We start from the raw sequence: 21,303 nt of genomic DNA on the forward strand, positions 1-21,303 counted from the left end.
TAAACAAAAGCCATCTCATCTCCCGACCAAGCGAGTCATTTCGGGTTATTAATACAACTAATTACCCTTTTTCTGGCCAAATTTGAATTTAAATGAACAATCGGAGATATCATCAAGAGAAGCAAAGGCGCCCCGCTGTGTTCTTTTCCTCTGATGGAAAGATTACAATTAGAGCACTGGAGTGGTAAGGGCAGGAGAGAGAGAGCGAACGAGAGCCTATTACACTGAAAAAATCTCCAATTACAAATCCGCTATACAGTTGTCAGTGGTAATTAAATGTGTGGCGAGTGCGGGGGCTTTGCTATTTGTGGCAGCCTTTGTTTCGTCATATTCAAGCCTGGTGCGTGACGTGAAGGTGACAGACATCGACGTGTAAAGTTTGACAGAACGCCAGTTTTTAAAAGCGGCCCTTGATGATCAGGCTTTTATAGAGGAATAGTTTGGGATTATCGATTGTGAATAAAGTCTTTCCACTGTCTGGCTTTGGCTGCTTCAGGAAGTTTAGGTCAGTGCAATTAAAATCAAATCAAAAAGCCAGAAGGACATTTGGCGTAAAAACAGACGTTGCATGTTCACGGAAAAAGTCTTTAATCTTTTTTTAAAGAATTATGTACAGGTTTATATTAAAATCACATAACACACAGAATGCCTTCCCAACAGGAGCCCAAGTGAGTAAGCTTACAAATGCAAGTATTACCCATAATTCTCTTAGCATGCTCTTCAAAACAGTGGACCAACATATAAAGCTCTTAAATACAGATCGAGTACACAATGCCTTGCTCTCAGTCAACATAGCCAGTTCAGTACTCCAAAACCCTCTTTACACCAGAAATCATCGCTGGAGTCGCTTCTGCTAAAACAGTGAACAAATGAATAGTAGTGTATTTATTCAAACGCTCTCACTGGTTTAATTAAAAAAGGCCCTATTGAAAATCACAAAGATTATGCAATTAGTCTTAAGTTAGAATATTTGAACACTGAGACTGTCACCTTTTATTTTTTCCAGTTACATCAAAAACACCAGCCTTTCAATCTCAAGCAAACCATGGGGTGGTGGGGGGGTTCTAAAGAAACAAGTCCTCTTCAAATATTCGCAACTGGTTACATAACCTTCAAGGTGCATGTTTTAGTTAGGACAGGCTTTGTACACAAAAACGTCAGTATAAGAATGTCATGAAAATATAGTCTTTGATTCCTTTGGCAACTACTTTCACCAAATGCAACACTGCTGCTGTAGAGAAAAAAAAAATTCACCCGCTACAAACAAACAGAGCACCAACATAGTCTGACAGCCTGAACCATTCAAGATATTGAGATGTTTAATCAATAACACCCAATTCCACATTACAGAAAATGTAGGCGATTTTGTTTTATAACACATTACAACTTAAAGGGAACAAATAAAAACAAAGATATTCTGTAATAACATATATATAGAATATAAATGCTATAATACACAGAATATCAGTGTTGTTCCAAAGTGCACTGCGAAGTGAGTCTTGTAGCCGATGCTCTTCGTATTACACTTTGTGCAAGAAAGAGATACATGGGAGCAACCGGCAACATAGAGTTCATGCACCATTCAAATCAGAAAGAAAAAAGTATATACAGAGCTCTAAAGGCTACAAAAGCTAGAGGAAAAGAATGCATTACATTTTATTCATCCCTTTATGTACATAGTCAGAGGTAGAACTAATTGTTCTAAGTGCATCTACTATATTTAGGAACAAAACCAACACCAAGCCCCCAGCGTTTGCTTTTAGATGTTTAGGAGTAACATTAAAAGACAGATTTGAAGCGGGAAACTCTTGACAACCACGTAAAATATTAAAGATACATTTCTTATGCCCTAGTTCTACTGGTGTGCAAAGGTTAGTGGTAGTTCTGATCTAATAAAGATAATTTAACAATAACACAAAGCATGATATTTTATATTCCTGTTTAAATAATATACTGTGCTGAAATTCATTTGATATCAACAGCAAAAACTGTTTATGTTATGAAGAATGTGTGCTAGCTGTTAGGGGGTTATGACAAGAGGTAGCCTGTATCAATATATGTATTCTCCTCAACATCAATACACTAGCATTGATGATGCCACAGTGTTAAAATGTTCTTTGCTATCTAAACTCAAACAACACACTATCAGAAAAAATATGGTACCAGCTTGGGATGCACACCTTATTTACCCCTAAAAGGTGCGTGTTCATACTTAAGGTACTACTATGAACCATTTAGAGGTAAATAAGTTGTCCCTTTGAGGGTACATCCTACACTTTCTTTCTAAGAGTGAACCTCAAAGTAAACAAAAAATATTCCTCCTAACTCATAGTTTTACTTGGGAATTGCATTATAAAAATAGCAATGATTTAATCCTACAAAAGTAAGAACTCTGAAACAGTACATGGAATTTCAACACAAGTAAAGGTCAGTAGCAAACTAAATAAAAATATTTCTGGGGATGACAGCAATAACGCTCATGTAAGACCATATCGAAAGACCCAGCAGTCAATTATCACAAATAACAATCATCATACTGACTGTCCAAACGTAGGGTGTTTCTACTTGGCATGTTGTACTTTTTATTTCAGGTTTGTTATTAATAGCATAGTGGTGTTTAGCCAGGCTTGACTTTGACAGATCCGACTTCCTCACTTCAAGGAAGACGCAAGAAATGTGAGATGTGGCAGAAAATCCACCAGAACTAAAAGAACAAGTGTTACTGCAAATATCAGCAAGGCACTAATTTACAACTCTATCCGCTAATGTGAAGACACCCTGTTTTAACAGCTCTCTGTGAGACTGAATATTTCTAGAACTTGTTTTCTCAACCGAACCGCGTGCATCTGCCCCACAACTAATTCACGGAACAAGTCAGTAAATATAATGAAACATTAAATACAGGAGTTAAGTAATAAATACATTTTATTTTATATAAATATGTGGGCCCTTATTTCCAAATTGTCTGGGAAACGTAGGAAAGAATGAAAGTACAACAATGACAACACCTGTTTACATTCATAGAACAAGCTGCCCTATTAAAATGATGGCGTGATTAATTTGATAAACTGTAACATTGATACACCAGCAGCATCTATAGTGATGCGCTCTTCGATATGACTCGATGTGTGACTGTTAGCTTTGAACGGGGTGAGATTGCACGGTTTATACAAGGAGGACAGAATCATGGATTCCCTCTGAAGCGTCCCGACACATGATCATTGCAGGTAGTTCCTGGTCCCTTTTTCATTCGATAGGTATGTTTAACAGAGCTAATTACTTGCTAAATCTGTGTTTAATATAAAATTGGATTCTAAGCCCCAGCACCTCCCCAGTACTACAGAAAAAGACATGTGTTAAAAGCGAGATCAGTAGAGAGCAGCCACCTGCCGCGTTATTTGTTTTATTCCTTTAACACCCCAGCATAGTAAAACCTGTCATGATCATAGCTAATGTTTGATCGAATTTAAACTTGAAGTGTTTTTGCCTCTATGTACAGCTATACAGACGTTCTCGATGAAGGGGAGAGATGTCCGCGCTGTCCTCTCTCTCTCTCTCTCTCTCTCTCTCTCTTTTCTACAGTCTGCCCATACAGGTGGCTGTTCTGCTTCACTTGCGATCGTCGATGGTTTTAATGAATTCCACGGCAGCAGTGAACTGCATCCACCAATAGCACTCCTCCCCGCTCAACCTGCTGGCGTAGAAATTATTGATGTACTGAATGGTGGACAGAAGGCAGGGTGGGTTTGCCTGGAGGGAGGGAGAGAACGAGCAAGAGGGGGGAATTAACGCAGGAGATAACATCTGACCACCCACATTGTGCATGCTTACACATTCAAGCGCACTTACAAGTTTAGAAAATCTGGTGTGGGCGTGTGCACAGCAAATGCAAATAGGTATGGGTGGGGAAAACTGAACCCCCCCCCCCCCCCCCACACACACACACACACACACACACACACAACTAAACTTACACTAACATCAAGCAAACAAAAGCTCTAGTAGTAGTATCAGTACATTAAGTTTTTTTCCGAAGACTTTTCAGGTTTTAACCTTGAAGCAAAGTAGCATTAAAAAGTTTTTTAGTTTTTTAAGGAATTAATACTTTTGTTCAGAAAGGATGCATAAAATTGATCAAGAACGACAGTAAAGGGATTTCTTTTTTTCAAATAAATGCTGTTCTTTTAAATTTTTTACTGTATTGTTGATCGAATAAATGCAGACTTGGTGAGCATAAGAGACTTCTTTCAAAAACATTTTAAAACAAAAATCTTACCAACCACAAAACATTTAAACTGTAATTTATATAAAATTATCCTTAAAAAGAATAATCTTCAACAATTTTTTTTAAATATCATTTTTAGCAGATGCACAATATATATATTTTTTTTTCTTTTTTTTTTTAATAATGTAATTTAAAAATATATATTTTAATTTATCGTATCAGCAAATATTGGAAATTAGGGCTGGGCGATATGGCCAAAAAGAGTCACGATATTGAGAATTATCATGATAAATTTCAAATTAGTGCCGTCAAACAATTAATCACGATTAATCGCACTCAAAATAAAAAATTTTGTTTACATAATGTGTGTACTGTGTATATTATGTATATAAAAATACATACACATACAGCATATATTTTGAAAATATTTACATGTATTTACATGTATATTCATATAATTTATATCATATATAAATATATTGAATATATTGTATAGTAATATATATAACAAAACATTTTTCTTAAATATATACATTTGTGTGTGTGTATTTATATATACATAATAAATATACACAGCACACACACACATATTATATAAACAAAAACTTTTATTTTAGATGCGATTAATCGTTTGTCAGCACTATTTAAAATATTTCTTTCTTTCAAGTTTAAAGGCAGATTTTTGCTCCTACGTGAAAGTTGTAGAAAGCAGACCGTTAATTGTGGTTTCAAACTACTCTTATGGTCACAACATGACAAACACTTCACGTTTTTGAGTTCTTTACACTTTTCCAATCATTGTTTCTTAACAAAATAAATAACTTAACAGAAAAATAATTTTTTGATTGAAGATTGAAAAGACTGAAATGCCTTGGCAAATAAAAATTACATAAAACATTAAACTCTTGCTATCACTTTATCAAGTAAAACTGTATTGCGCTTATTATCGTTATCCTTTTATCGCCCAGCCCTATTGGAAATATAACTGTGCAGCTGGTTTTTAAGCATCAGGGAGGCAAAAACAAATAAATATTAGGTATCTTTTTAGGACAAAGCAATGAATCCTGTTCTTATAAAATTAAAACTGCAAGTTGCTTATATTTGAAATGAAGTGAAGTTTTTCATTACATCTTAAAGCTGTTTAATAAAGTCAATGTGTGTTATGGATTTACTGTAGTTGCGATTACAGAACAAGCTGAATTTATTTAACGAACTTCTAAAGAGAAAATTTTTATTAAATGCCATATTTGATTACTTAGACCCCAATGCTTATGGGCCTTAGTGCCAACTATCAGAAATGATCATTGTACTCTTACAGAATGCACAACACACTTAACGCAGTTATGAGCATTATCACTCTATGGTTGTGTCTCTTAACTCACTTTAATCAGCACAAAGACGAGCACAGGGACAAAGTCGTCCGCCCCGGGTACAGCGTCCTCATTGGCCAGGCTGAGCAGGTTCATAATTGTGGAGCACATGCGCAGGATGCACTGTACTTTATCTCGTGGGGTCTTATAGGCGTTGATGGTCCTGATCTCAGCCTGCGCTGAGGGCCACGGTGCCTCCTTCAGATACACCTGCACAGATTCACGCAAAAACTAAATGCTATTTTTCTGTCTTTGTTTCGAACTATATTCTGAGACATAGTGCAAATGGTTACCTCTGGGATCTGCAGGGCTTTGTGATTGGCCGTCACCACTTTGGACAGACGCTGAATGTGCTCATGGAATAGCTTGAATAAAGGAGAAATACTACCATTAACCACATATACCATTTTCTTGTACACAATCACAGGCAGTTGAAACATATTTAGTGTTTAAGCAGGCATAAACAGAATTTTAGTCCAATAAGATTTCATTGTGGGTGCAACAAAGACAAAAACTGTGTCTGACTGACAAAATGTCAGACAAATGAGTATAGAGGAGGTTGCATCATGCATCACATCTGGTTTAGACACAATGTGGAAATTAACAGGAATAAGCATTTATGTGTTTCCTCACTCGTCTCTGTGGATGTCCCCATCCTGATTGGGGTAGAATGCCAGTTTGAAGATGCGGTTCATGACGCTGCGTTCGATGGCCATCTGGGCGTCCTGGAGCTGCTCTTCACTGGCGTACTGCCAGATGGCATCGTGGGCCATGGCTCCATACAGGTAACGCAGGAAATCCTCCACGGCTGCTGTCTTATCATCAGCTGCTGTGCAGCACTGAAATGCTGCAGAACCACAAAGACAGTCAGACTTAAATGCAGGGATCTCACACTATCACTTCATACAACCACTCAAATTAAGTTGAATTAAATGTACACATGGGTAATTTTATTTTGCACTAAGAAAATATTTTAGATTTTCGACCAGATGCAGCTGCTTCAGACAATTTATTTTACCTGTTTACAGGAAATACAAGTATTTTATTTACAAATATGCAAAAAAATGCATTGTGGCTTCCACAAAGTATTAAGCAGAACAACTGTTTTCATCATTGATAATAATAAGAAACACATGAATAAATGATTTCTGAAGGATCATGTAAGACTGAAGGATCCTAAAGTCAGGAGTAATGGCTGCAGAAAATTGAGCTTTGCCCTTATAAGAATAAATTACATTCTAATGTATAATAATTTTTTTTTAACTTATTTTAAATTGTAATTTTTTTCACAATATTACGATTTTTACAGTATTTCTCATCAAACAAATACAGGCTTACTGAACATAAGAGATTTCTTTAAAACACTTAAGCAACCTCAAACTTTTGAACAGTACTGTATTTTTAAATTACTTACTCTCTGCAGTTCTCCATGAATACAATCTCAGACATCATTAATCCACTAAACTACAGAGTAGTACTTTAGATAGGTACGTGATATATGTCACTATAGTCTGGAAAGGGCTAGCCACGCATACATAACTATACAAGTAGTAGCTGTAAAAATGGAGAACTCCAGCTAGCCAGTAACCGCTGGGTAATTAAAGTTTGAGACCTCAGCTGTATTGAGACAAATATCCACTTCTGCTATGAGAATGACTCAAATGGACTCAAATGCACTGGAATCTTCAATCAACACCATAAGTGCAACTACAAGCAGTTTTCATATTCACAGAGACGTATATAGACCTTTGATGAAGTCAAGCATCTTTGACTCCATGTGTTCCAGGAGCAGTCGGACACAGACGGTGGTAAAGTAGCGGTTGGCCACTTCTTTATCTCTCAACACTCTCTGCAGGAGTCGCTCTAGATGAGCCTGAGACGTCTGCAAGCCTTGCCTGCACCGCGTCAGATAGGCGATGTACGGAGCCCGTTTCCTATTGCACAAAACCATCACATGGAGCCCCAAAATATGTCAGCACAATCTTTTATTAAACGGTGATTCATAGATGTGTGTGAAAGAAGTGAGTAAAGGAGAGAAACAATGTGACAAAGTTAGGGAGATATTAAAAGAGAGAGAGAATAAGAGAGTAATGTGTGTACCTGTAGTCCTCTGCCATGGCAGTGAGCAGTTTTCTGCAGGTGCGGGGGTCGAGGTGGCTGACGCAGCGCGTAGTCTCCTGGATCTGAGCCATCTGGTTCTTATCCTGCAGGTTAATGGCCTCCGCCAGCTGCACCTTCAGAAAGCACACGATCTCGTTGTCTGAGGAGAGAGAGGAGACAGGGGCCAGACGTAAATGCACAGCGTTTTGAACCTCAAAACCTGCGGAACAGCTACTTTCACCCCATGTGTACAGAGCTACAAAAATTTAAGTTCAGATGAAGGTTCCTTTTAAACAGGGCTGCATACTAGCATGAAAACAATAATAACAACATCGACAAGAGTAATAATAGTTTATAAAATAAAATAAAAAATAAATAATTGAAGTATTAATAATAATGACTATCATTATTATTAACAACACTAATAATTTGATAATTTTATTGCAGTTAATAGTTTTAATTATATAAAACTAATACTCTTTTAAAATAGTATTCATTTATTATTATCATTATTAATATTATAAACTAAAAGAAACATATTACAACTTTGTAAGAAGTAGTGTAATAGTATGAGGCAAGTATATATAATAGAAGATAATCTAGATAATAAGTAACCTTCATGATCTGCATGGTCTGGGAGACCGTTACGTGTTGTTGCCGGTGGAATGATAGGAAATACAACCGAATCTGCAGAGCACAGCGCCAGGCGTAGCTTTTTCTTAATGTCACTGCAGAGATACAACAGACGGGTTATGCACACATTAGATCAAAATTCACTCCTCATTCTGATTCTGTTAAATTTTCATTGCGATTTTGGTTTCTGAGACTTAGACTTTCAGAATGTACTGGTTTTACTTTCAAGAGAATAAAGTGTGAGGTAGAGTTAGTTTGTCTGAGACACCTGAAGGAGAATGTCTTGTCCTGAGGTGGCGCTGTCTGACTGGCAGAGTCTGGAAGGTCATCTGCAGAGATGTTCTGCAGGGCTTCGTCTTTAGGGGAGTCATGCTCACTGTCTCCTTCTCTACAAGGCTCTGTAAAAACAAATGAATTGGACAATGCTACACATGTGGGGACAATGTCTGTACCAAACTACTATAAATTGTTAAAAACATAACTACTTTTAGTTATTTACTCCACAATACTGAAGAAAGAGAGCGTTTCTACATAGAGTATGAACATTGTCATATGACAAACCTTGTCCAACATAAGATCCAGCAACTGCCCCATCACTGTGGGTGGGTCGCCTCTCCATGATGTACTTATACTTGTCCATTATTGCCTCTGCTGACTGGGTCTTAGAGCTCTGCCTGAATGCTGAAGGCTCATCTGGTATACCTGAGATGCATACACACGTGATCAGCATGGACAATGGCCGCAGTGAATGTTTGATAAGAGTTAAATGAAAGCAGACCTTGTTGTACTCTCTCTGCTCCTTGCTCATCTTTTTCCAGCTTGTCCCGCTTCCGCAGCCCCCCGATCGGCACTGCAAAATTTAACAGGAACAGTTATTCTCAAAAAAAATTAAATCACACAACGCTGCAGCTGTGCTCCTACAAGAAGGAAAACCTCAAGACACGGACCCTCTCCAGTCCACTGTACCAAACGGACAAACATGCTTTGAATGCTTTTGAGCCACTACCAAATATTCAGTAATGGGGAAATAAAACAGGAAGCATGTCACTACAAAAGTGAAAACACACAGATGTGGGCCTCTGTGCTGCAGAATGTATTGTGCATGCGTGTATGAAGGCTGTGGGCGAAACTGATGTGATCGTCTTAATATGAAAAGTCTATGAAAATTGAGGTTCCGATACTAAAATTTCAATAGTTACCAAGAACAGTAAAATATCTCAACTCTCAACACTAATTTTGATTTCACAACAAAAAGTTATATGCTAGTAAACAATCTTGTTCTTTTTAATTTAATAAAGTATTTAACTTTCTAAATTATTTATTTTAGTTTTGACTTGATACCAAAGAAGGTAGTTTTTATATCCCTCCAGAAAATTATGCATCTTTTTCAAGTGCATATTGAAGCAAAATACTTATTTAGAGTTCAACCACTGCAAAATAAATTATGGAAAACCAAGATGGCTGCATGAAGGAAAAGATGTGACTGTCACATCACAGCTCGAGCCGTCACGCAGTGGCGAGGAGAAGTCTACAGGAGCTAGCAAATATTCTGGCTGCTAGTGTACAGCACCAGACTGAGTGGGAGAGAGCTTGAAGAGTGGGTTACCTGGGAGTTCACCCTCTGCAGTCCAATAGAGCACTGTGTGAGGAACACAGACAGCAACAGACAGGGTTGGGCTTCACAAACACAAACCCAGGCCATGCTAAAAGCTAATTGCTAATGAGCATCAGAAAGTAAGACCAAATCGAGTTGCATTTGGGAGTTTGACTGTCCAAAAATTGTTTTAGTTTTTTAGTTTTTCATTAAATTGATCAAAAGCGATGGAAAATAAATTTATAACATTACAATAGATTTCTATTTTTCAAATAAATGTTGTTCTTTTGCACTTTAGATTCGTCAAAGAATATTTAAAATATGTATAAAATAAAATATATACTTTATAGCCCAAACATTTAAACATACAAGGCAATTCCATGCAAAACACATTTGTGGTGTTTAATAGTCAAACATCTGAAAGAAAAGAACAGCCAATTGAAAACACTTGATTTTTTAAAAGAATAATAAATTAAAGAAGAAAATCACAAAGACAATTTCTTCTCCAATTAGAAACAATGATTCACATTCAGAAATGCAACAATCTGAGTACCCATTTAAAGAAGTCTTATAGTTGTAGGAATGCACATTAGAGCAGTGACCATATCAGTATTAGCCAATATTAAAGTTTTCAATTTGGATCCCGAGCCACATGATGAATGCAGGCATGTACTCATTACAAAAACCTTCAGGGTATAAGAGTTGGGCTCCTCACCTTTAGGAATGGCAGGAACAAAGCGCTTCTTCCACCAGGGTCTGTTCCTATCAGACTTCTCATCATCGCTGTCCTTTCTGTCCTCAGACTGAACACATACAAAAACATGATCATTTAAGAAACAAGTTCACTCAAACATTTACACTCTGTCAATTACTTGACCTCAATTAACTTGAACTGTGAATTAAGAAAATAAATATAAAAAATAAAAATTTAATTTAAGTTTCAGTTTATGTAACAGTTGAGTAAACATAAATAATTTCTCACAAATAAAAAAAAAACATACATAAAGAAATATTTTTATTCATCACTCAATTAAAACTAAATACATAAAAAAAAGAAAGAATATGGTGTTCTTTTGAACTTTAATGTCATAACAAAAAATTATATGTGTAGTAAATAAGTAACCATATCAAAACTAATAATAAAATAACATATTACAACGAACACTGGAGTAAGCATATTAGAACGACTTCTGAAGGGACATGTGACATTGAACACTGGAGTAATGGCTTCTGAAAATTCAGCTTTGCATCACAGGAATAAACTACATTTTAATTATTATATTAAAATAGAAAACAGTTATTTTAAATTGCAATAATATTGATACAGTAGTGCAAGTATAGAGAAATAATACTGATTACAGAAAACTGATAAATCCATCTTTCTCACCTCTCCTTTGAGTGAATCCTTGCTGGGAGAGGAGGTGGGTCCTGTGGAATAAGCCCCAGCCGGTTCTCTCTCCTCCATCACGGTCCTGCGGTTCAGTCCGGGATCACTGTTGGGTCTGCGGCCAGCGGACACCACATCTGTGCTGCGGCTCCTGACCAGCCTTTCAGGGTAAGAGTGCCTCTGCTTGGGATGCTCCAGGTCACTCTGCGCCAGGTGGGGGGCGAAGAGGGGTGGACGAGGCTCCTGGTGGCCCGTTATGCTGGCCTCTGGAATGGGGGGGTCAGGGGGAGGGTGAAGGGGCCGGGGATAGTGTACCTTGGGCCTCACGATGGTGCCAGTGGAAGAACCTGCAAAGACATTTGACCCAAATTTAGAGGGTCTTTACTTTTGTATTTAAACCATGTCACAGGCTAAACTCTATACCTGTGAGAAAAATGTTTATGCATATTGATATTTGCAACGTAACCTCCAGTTCTTAACAAACAAAACTAGAGCCAGGGTCTTGACATGACTTCTGTTCAACTGGCATTCATAAAAAAGGTTGCATGCACACCGTCAGCAGGAGTGTGTGTGTGTGTGTGTGTGTGTGTGTGTGTGTGTGTGTGTGTGTGTGTGTGTGAGAGAGAGAGCTTGAGAGAGCTGTCAGAGTCAGACAGACCTCAGGTGAAAGTAGGCCACCTGTTCCAAGGGTACAGCATCTCTGCTGTGTGCCTTCCAATGCCAGCTCTGTGCCACTAGCTCAGTAGGGACAGGCCGCTGAGCCAAAACGCCTGCAGTGAGGTCTAGCAACCTGTCATCCCCTCACCTTGCCCCACACACACGTATTCTCACAATGTCTCTCCAACACATTTATGCAACTTTCCATTGTAGATTTGTAGGCTTAGACAGACACAAATCAAATTCAGCCTTTAAACACCAACAGAAAAAAAACCTCTATTCAACAAGAATGGGCCATAATAGGATAGAAGTCTGGCAATTGCTTGCTTTATTTCACCGCGCACACGCTGTTTAGTGGGCTCTTGTCATTAGGCACATTAATGGCACTCCTTTCTAGCTCTTACATGTGTAAGTACTGCATTCTACAGCAGTGCATGCTGGGAAATGACATTACCTTCTCCAGAGGAGAGGGGATCGAACATGGCCAGCAGTGAATCTGCTTGAGAGGGTGCACAGGACAGACCGTGAGCTCCTAGAGAGGTGGAAAAATGGAGGGGTGCATAAAGGGATGAAATAAATGAGTAACAAAGGATAAGTTATTCCCACACAAGAAATCCCGAGAAACATATTCAACAGCTGTGCAGGATAGGATTTAATAGTGAATAAAAACATGTCTGAAGATAAATAGTTTGACATAATTCTTTATAGATGTGTTTACAAAACTTAAAGATGCACCAAGTTATTACATGTTTATATGTTTTTCTGGCTCTTATCACCATCTTTAAGCAACTGATATGTCAGGATTATGCTCTCTGCTACCCATTTTTCATCAACTGGTCCGAAACATAAGCAGACAGTCACTGGAAAAATACAGACGCACTGATATTAAAATCCTGACTGATAAAGAAGAGCCAGTAGTTATATAAAATGTTATAGCCAAAAACATTAACAATTTTTTTATGTTTTTAAAAGAAGTCTCTAATGCTCAACAAGGCTGCATTTATTTGTTCAAAGAACAGTAAAAATGTGAAATATTTTAACAATATAAAATAACCATTTTCTGTTTTAATATATTTTAAAATGCTATTTATTCCTGTGATGGCACAGCTGAATATTCAGTAGCCATTACTTCAGTCTTCAGTGTAAACAGCACTTATTTGAAACAGAAATCTTCTGTAACATTATAAAAGACTTTATTCACTTTTGGATTTAATGCTTCCTTGCTGAATAAACACTTATTTAGAAAAACTTACTGACCCCAAACTTTTGAAAGGTAGTGAAAATGTATGCAAAAAGTCAGATATTTAAAAAAAAAATCACTAATATCAGAAATGGTACTGACACATTTTGGCAAATGTTGTCTGAATTGCGTCTCACTGAAGTTGAATCATCTACCAGCAAGGGATAACAGCCATGCTAACCAGCCAAACCTTGGCATCTTGGCTGCCACAATGAGAGTCTACTTGTGTTATGCACCACAAAACAGCTTGTATCGGTTCATATCTTAAGGAGTGAAACTTTCTTTGTGCATCTTTAAGTAATGAATGAGTGTGTATGTGTGTGCATGTGCTCAATCAGTCACTTGATTGTGTGTTTGTACCATGAGCAGAGTCCTCTCCATCTGGACTGGTCACGGAGTCTTTGCCTCCAAAATCTGAGCTGCACTCGGAGCGTAGGTCTTCAATCTTATTGGGGATGTCCTCTGACGTGGCACTGATGCCTGCACAAACAATATGTAACAAATCAGCAAAACCTCCAACTATAAATCACAGAAGGAAACATATTACCTATAGAGCTGTGAAGTAGTTTGGTTTGTCAAAGAGGAAACTTTTCATGACATACTACCTCTGATACAAGGAACAAATGACAAAAAAAGAAACACTTTATTCTGCTGCCTTAGCAAAACGAGCCTAGAGTTTGACTGTGCATATATCTCTCAGATCTACAGAATAGTTCAGAGAGTAAGCAAAAGTATAGCATGTAATGATGGAGTGGTGGCTATGTTGAACAGCCAATCTCATTTCAAGCTCTTCATGGAAGCGAAGAAACCAATGCCAATGCTCCCTTGAGCACACAAAGAGGGCAGGAGAATCCCCAGGGAGATCAGAGTAGGTGAACGAGAGATGGAAACGGCAAGAATGAACGAAGGAGGAAGGGAAAGGCGATCCATCTGCCGAAGTCCTCAGGGAAAACTCCCCACAAGGAGTTTGCCGTTGTGTTACATGGCTATTCGTCTTCATCAGCATGTCAGAGAAGAAGAGTCACTGAATAAAGAACTCGGCGAGGCAGAGAATAGCATTCAAATGTGACATGCGAGATGTTAAAACATTTGGATTGTTGAATTCTGCAAGTTGACTTTTGCACGATTCTGTGATTCCAGACTGACAGCGAATGCTCATTTGAACACATTTAGACAGTTAGGTTTTTGTGTATGTGTACCTGAAACGACACTGAGTCCCGGGGTGCTGGGTCTGGAGCTGACCTCTCTGACCTCTGTGTCGTCTGAAGTACTACCCACACCCGAGCAGCTCTCCAGCTCCTGCAATCGTTCCTCCTGCTTCAGGTCTGCAGCTTCTGCAACACAGATTCATTAACTGTAGAAAACAGCGTATCCACACACACATAAAGACACCCAGGGCATCCCCGTGGAGGGCTTTCATTTACGTGCTCATTTGTAATAATGCAGGTCTCAATTGGTCTTCGGAGTCTACTTTTCCACTGCCTAGAACTGAAACAAACCCCAGCAAAGGAAAAAACAATCGCTCATTCTCTCTTTCTAGTGTTTGTGATGCAAAACGGGCAGGGAGACAAGACCACACACAGACTGCCGTATGCCTGCTACTGGCACAGTCTGGTTTTACATTATTTCTTATTCACAACTGCATGATTCATAACATAATTAGTCCTGTTTATAGGATTATCATTAGGGGTTGTCACAATAACCAAATTTCAGTAATGGATAACAACAATATTATTTAAATTTAAAAGATCTTGATACAACAACAAAAAAATTATATGCTACTTAACACATTGGTTTAATAAAAAAAGAAAAAGTTAAACGTTAAATGTTAATTATAAAACTGAACTAAAACAATGGAAAATATAATTAGAGTGTTTATTCAAGTAAATGGTCAGTAATAAAGAAAAAAAAAGCAGTGAGTGATGTCAATTAAAAAATATTTATTATTTGTTATTATTATTATTATTATTATTAATCAGGCTCCATTGTTTTATTAATAAATTATTTTATTATTTTAAATATTATTTTTATATCTTTAACATTATTATTAGTATTATTATAAATAATAATAATAATAATAATAATAATAATAATCATCATCATCATCAGGCTGCATTAACACTTCAAGTCCCAAAGCACAGATCCAATGCTTTGATACAAATAGTTTTTTTTTGCCCCACTTGATTTATTCATGTTTTCCTACCAGAAATAGTGATAGAAATGAAAAAAATTAATATCTATCTATCTATATCTATATATATATATATATATATATATATATATATATATATATATATCTATAATATAAAATATCTATATTAAATAGTTAAAAAATGTTAAAAAATGTGTATATAAAATTAAAAGTAAAAATTATTAAAAATAGTTAATTTACGTTCATAAAATCCTCTAAAAATAAGTTGACAGGTTTATTGTCAGGTTCTCAAGGGACACTTTAGGTTAATATTTTAGATCACGAGGGATGCTTTGGAAACCCTCCACTGTAAGCTATAGTCTTATACACAGGTATAGTAAGTTAATAAATGCCATCTTTGGACCAGTGATATCAGCAGTTTTGTGTTAGTAAATTGTGTATTTTAGCATGGCTGGAATGCTGTATTTCCCAGCAGCCAGGAAGAGAGCTACATTTATTAAAGAGTTTCATAGCTCTATTTAGTAAAGCCAAATCTGAATACTAACACTCTAACCTGAACCATCAAACTGAACCATCCTTGTATGGGTTCAGCGCTCACCTGAGTCACTCGGCAGAACCTCCACGCTCCACGCCTCGCTCGTTGTCTCAGAGATGGTAGAACCGTACGGGTCCAGAAGCACTGGCAGACACAGCAGGCTGCCCAAGGCATTCTCCGCCGCAGCCCCTGAAGAGAACACACACATAAGAAGCGCATGGGTATGAGGTGTCTGTGATCTAAAGCAGCAGGTAGGCGGACTGTGACAGAGATGGCCAAAGGTTAATTGCAGCCTCCCTCCTCACACACAGACGCAGACACGCGTATGCGGTATCATCAGGGTTGTGACTTTGAGGTGTGGATCGAGCAGAGCATCACTCATAACCTCATTATTCTCTCAACCAGCATCCCACACAGCGCCTCATCTCTCCGAAACACTCCCAACAGGAGCTGACGCCTAACAAGGCAGAAGAATGGAGATGGAGCGCTGGAAGGGAAGGGGGAGAGTGAACAGCCAGCATGACGGGTGGGGGAGGGGGGTTTGATGGTCATGCGGAAGCGGAGATCATGAGCGCTCTGTATGAAGCTCTCCACAGGTCACGTCTCCCCACATACGCATGCATACGTACACGCACAAGGGCAGGTTTTGTCGGCCTGCAGGAGAGCTTTCCCCCGCTGGCCCTGTTTACAGTGAGTGAGGCAGGGGCTCTGGGCCGCCCGTCTTTCAGGTGCATGATTAAATGAGTGGCACCCGCAGTAGTGAAACAATTAGAATTTCTGCCTCATTATCATGGTAATCTTATCAGTGGGATAATGAGGTATTAATGGATATTTAATGTGTATCTCATAACCCAATCCCTCGGAGAAAACACATAAGGAAATCGCTGTAAATTCACTTAATGATGGAAAAGTCCCCCAACGCCATATTCCGAGGAATGAAAAATGGAGGATGCAAATGAGAAGGAACCAAGGTCAATAAGACTGCAGGGACTGTGTGAATGTCAGAGAGAGGGAGGCGAGAAAGAGAGAGCACACGGAAGACAAGGGAACAGAGTGAAACAGAGAGACTGACTGAAAGACAGAGGAAGAGAAAAAGATGGAGAGAGAGAGATGGAATGTGGTGGGATTAAATGAGAAGCAGTTTTAGGTTGTTCTGCACATCACTCTGTTCCTGTACAGAAATGTTACAAACACTTGACATTTTTAAGTCAATAAACCTAACCCTGTAGTCTTGATTTAGGAAAGGTTGAACTAGAGACAAAAAATGTTTTATCCAAAACTGGGAGTTGGAAGAAATACACTGCCATTCAAACGTTTAGGAGAAGCAAGAAGTACCTTTTGCTTCTCAAGGCTGCATTTATTTGATTATTTGATTAAAATAGAGAAAAAAAACATCAATATTATGAACTATAACTGCAATTTAAATCAACAGTTTTCTACTTTATTATACCTTAAAATATCATTTATTCCTGTGATGCAAAGCTCAGACATGATTTATTATCAATATGCAATATGCTACTTAATTTTTTTTTTTTTGGAAACCTGTGACCTTTTTTCATGATTCTTTGATTAATAAAAAAGTTAAAAATAACAGCATATTCAAAATATAAAATATCTATTTTGATAATAAATTTTTATTAATTTAACACATCCTTGCTGAATAAAAGTATTAATTTCTTTCAATTCTTAAAAAAAAAAAGTGAATTCCTGATCCCAAACTTTTGAGTGGCAGTGTACATTACCGTATATTTTGTAAACTGTTTTATGATTTTGTCTGAATGAGCACTGTTGCAATAGCAATCTAATTTGAAAGTGTAAACAAAAAAACTGTTACATTTTATTATAATAATGGCTTCATTTATAATTATTTAATGTTGCTTAATGGAATGCAAATATGAACGAAAATGGCTAAAATGACAACTGATTTGTAAGAATGTCTTCAATATGAAAACATAATTATAAAATATAATTACAACAACAGAATCTATTGCTTTCTTCAGCTCTTTTTTGAGAAGTGCAACTTTTCAGCTAACCACAAGGTGGCAGTAATAGATTTGCTGACAACTACGCCAATATGAACCTTATCTCACTGTGATTTTTTCAAACTTATCAAATGTGTTCCCAAAGTGAAATTTCAATTGCAACGAGAGGAAAAACTACTAAAGGTTATATGAACGGTTTGCAGTATTTGCAGAAATGTAATCATACCTGCCATCTCCTGCAGTCGGTCCTCATCCATGTTGGGATCAAAGTCACTGCCCAGGACATCAGTGCTCCAAGTCTCACTGACTGTCTCAGAAATGTCCCTGTCATCTGTCAGTCCCATCATGTCCCGAATCTCAAACTTACGCAGCTTATCATCCAAATTATCCTGTGTAGTGGCTACATAAAAAGCAACCCAGAGTAATAATTAAGCTAAACCACTCTAACTGTAAAATTCCACAATAAATCATATTTAGTTTGTTGCTAGAGATGGTGAATTATTCTAAAACACACATTCACCTTGTTCATGTTCCAGTAGCTGCAAGGCCTCTGCACCATTGCTACCAGACGGCCCTGGTCCTCCTTCTGACACAGACTCCACCTCCAGGTCCAAAGAAGAAACTGAATTGGAGCGGTTAGACGGCCCTGCAGACAGGCCACAATTATTCTTATTAACCATCAAGCTACTACTAACTTAGTTGATGGTATTATCCAACAAAACACTTGTTGCAACAACAGTACTCCCACAAAAAAACCTGTCTGGCTGCAAGTGACATGACGTGATGTGAAGTAAAATAACAATTTAATTAAATTAAATATAAAATAAAATTAAATTACATTACATTAAACTTCAACTAAAAATTTAATTAAATTAAAAAATAAAATATTTATAATATTATATAAATTATTATATTTAATTTTATTACAAAAGGTAATAATGAGAAAAGAAAATGTCAGGTGTATATTAGTCTCAGACTCGCAGACCGCTGGCTGAACGTCTGATGCATATGGGACACAAACGTGGAAACACTTCAGGAGTTTCGAAGTCGTCATCAGATTGGTTGAATTATACAGGATTTCTGGGAGACGTGTGAGTGGCATTCTTTAATGTTCCGCCTGGAAACAAAGATTCCCAAACTGCCTCACGAAAGAAAAAAGCAAGATGACAACACAAATGACAAGACAATATCATAACAAAATAAACAAAACACATTAAAAACAAAACTATGTGAAATATTTAGTTTATGGCATAGAATCTTTAAAATACACACAGAGTTTTACACTCCGGTCTATTATTGTGGCGACATTTCCACGCCCCGAAACGTGACGCTGACGAAACGAATGATGATTGGTTGTTTGACATGTCGGTCAAACAGACTCATGGATGGGCTTTATTCAATAAAAGCTGCCATGGATTCCAAACCTTCAACTGTCAGTCTGAATGTCTGGCTACATGAGACTAGGTGTATATGGGACAGCTTATGTACAAGAGAGCCATCTGCTGGTTGTCTGGTGAAAACACACCCTCAGAAATGCCCTCCAGGTTGTCACTGCAGAGTGAGAAGCGCAGCGTTTTGTCAGGTTTCCCGTGCAGTTTGGTGTCATCAACAGGGGCATCTCCTTGTCCACCATCTCCAAGATGCAGAGTCAGAACCTACAGACAGACACAGCAGTCACTTTCCAATATCACTATACTAGTTAACTACTACAATTGGACCTTCACAGCATGACAAGATTCTGACCTCGTTTTCAGACATCATCCCAGGTACGGTCTGCAGTGAGGTTCCCAGCGAGATGACTAGCACGTCCTCAGGTGTGACCTCCTGCAGAGACTCCTGGGAGCTGGCTTCAATCTCACCCTCCTGAGCCACGTTCGATCGGCTTCGGCTGCGAGAGCCTGCTGGGTGAGGAAGAGCGGGAATGGAGACAAACTGTTAGGGTTAGAGAAACAGCAAGGCTGCTAAGTGTGTTACATGAGAACTAGCACTTTATGTTCATACAAGTGAACATAAACTTTTAAGAGAACTGTGGCAAAATAGCTTTTACAGATAACACTTTAAGACAATAAACGTGTTTTGTTTCCTGCTTAAAGACCAATTTGACTGCTTCCTTTTATGGCTGATGAAACCTAATTCTAATGTTTAAAAAAAACTCTGTATAATTAATTGAAACTGGAATGGATAAAACAAGAGCAAACAAATCAAATGAAGAAAACAGCTAGTGTGGAATATGATGGAAAAGGTGCAGGTACATCTTACAAAATTTATGACACTCATAAGGGCCTTTCGCACCGCAGGAACCTTTTCATAGTACCAGAACTAATTGTGGAACTACCCACTTTTGGCCGTTTTTAGTACCGGACTGCCTTTTTCGAGAACTAAATTAGCTCCTACTGTGGAGCAGGGTCTAACCAGCACAACTGGTACTCCCCGTGACGCAAGTAGACACTGATTGGCCAGACGCATTTGAAAACGCCCTCACCCGCCATGATTTAAAACATAAAATATTGTGTCAACTTTTTTCGCAAGTATGACGAACAGAGATAAATATACGGACGCTGAAGTGCAGGCACTTGTAGCACTGCCAGTTGTCGTTGGAGAATCTTAGTCCTCCTTCCCGTTCTTTCAATCACTTTAAATATACATCGACATTCCATGTCTATTATTGAGAAACCCGCGAGACACAACAAAAACACAGATCCGATCACAGCGTCCTCTATCCTCCTGTTGTTAATGTTGTTCTTGTTTGTTAACGTTGTTGAAAGCCACGCACAAATGACATCGCTGTCGACCGGCTTACGTCACATCCTAGTACACACTGTCGGTGTGAATGCAACCCTTTAAATGGTACTGGAAAACAGTTCGCACAAAATCGTCCCAGAACTTTAGTACTGTACATTTAGTTCTGGAACTAAAGCGATGGGAAAGGCCCTATAAACAGTCTTGCTTGTCTGAGCAACCACAACTACATTTATATTACTAGAAGTAACGCAGCACAGATGTGCTACAGCGAGAAGCAAAATGCATAACAGGGACACACACAGCAGACACAGCAAGCGCTGGCAAGGCATGTGTGTAGCAGTGAGAGGCTGGACAGGAGTATTTGTACATGTCGGTCATGGCAGGGTGTCAGGGTTACCCACCAAATGGGGTTACTAAGGGTATATGAGCGGACAGGGCAGTGGCAGAGGGCTCCCAACATGTTATGGCTGCCAACTGTTGTCCTGATGATCATTGGCAGCATGGCAAAAAAAAAAGGTGGAAGAGGCAGAAGGGGAAAGTCAGAGAGTTGGTGGATAAGATAAACAGTATGTAAAAGATCAGTAAATGAGTGTAAGAACAGACAGTAGTTAATTAATAGAAGACCACTACAACTAGTGTCCATGTCTAAGTGAGTTGTACAGAAGAGATATTAGCAGTTCCAGCAT

The 21,303-nt window shown here is 38.1% G+C and overlaps 1 protein-coding gene across 7 annotated transcripts in view; it reads right to left on the bottom strand.

Annotated features, from left to right (window-relative positions):
• Window positions 1-1,301: 1,301 nt before the first annotated feature.
• The window catches only part of gapvd1 (GTPase activating protein and VPS9 domains 1), a 41,504-nt gene continuing 21,502 nt past the window's right edge, over window positions 1,302-21,303 (bottom strand). The window contains exons 8-29 of one of the 7 annotated variants that reach the window (XM_042729986.1): window positions 21,019-21,099; window positions 19,619-19,773; window positions 19,401-19,530; window positions 18,396-18,521; window positions 18,102-18,275; window positions 15,957-16,082; window positions 14,406-14,540; window positions 13,567-13,686; window positions 12,421-12,498; window positions 11,310-11,656; window positions 10,638-10,725; window positions 9,935-9,967; window positions 9,107-9,178; window positions 8,890-9,030; window positions 8,597-8,726; window positions 8,311-8,423; window positions 7,696-7,855; window positions 7,342-7,529; window positions 6,229-6,442; window positions 5,889-5,961; window positions 5,608-5,805; window positions 1,302-3,750 (exon numbers count right to left, since the gene is read on the bottom strand). In XM_042729986.1, coding sequence (XP_042585920.1) covers window positions 3,610-3,750; window positions 5,608-5,805; window positions 5,889-5,961; window positions 6,229-6,442; window positions 7,342-7,529; window positions 7,696-7,855; window positions 8,311-8,423; window positions 8,597-8,726; window positions 8,890-9,030; window positions 9,107-9,178; window positions 9,935-9,967; window positions 10,638-10,725; window positions 11,310-11,656; window positions 12,421-12,498; window positions 13,567-13,686; window positions 14,406-14,540; window positions 15,957-16,082; window positions 18,102-18,275; window positions 18,396-18,521; window positions 19,401-19,530; window positions 19,619-19,773; window positions 21,019-21,099 — 3,023 coding nt within the window. In that variant the 3' untranslated portion in view covers window positions 1,302-3,609. Of the gene's footprint in view, window positions 3,751-5,607; window positions 5,806-5,888; window positions 5,962-6,228; window positions 6,443-7,341; window positions 7,530-7,695; window positions 7,856-8,310; window positions 8,424-8,596; window positions 8,727-8,889; window positions 9,031-9,106; window positions 9,179-9,934; window positions 9,968-10,637; window positions 10,726-11,309; window positions 11,657-12,420; window positions 12,499-13,566; window positions 13,687-14,405; window positions 14,541-15,956; window positions 16,083-18,101; window positions 18,276-18,395; window positions 18,522-19,400; window positions 19,531-19,618; window positions 19,777-21,018; window positions 21,100-21,303 lie in introns of all 7 variants that reach the window. The other 6 variants (XM_042729985.1, XM_042729988.1, XM_042729990.1 and 3 more) reach the window with 6 other exon arrangements.

This window comes from Cyprinus carpio, chromosome B8 (genome assembly GCF_018340385.1).
Source record: "Cyprinus carpio isolate SPL01 chromosome B8, ASM1834038v1, whole genome shotgun sequence".
In the NCBI taxonomy this organism is placed as follows: Eukaryota; Metazoa; Chordata; class Actinopteri; order Cypriniformes; family Cyprinidae; genus Cyprinus; species Cyprinus carpio.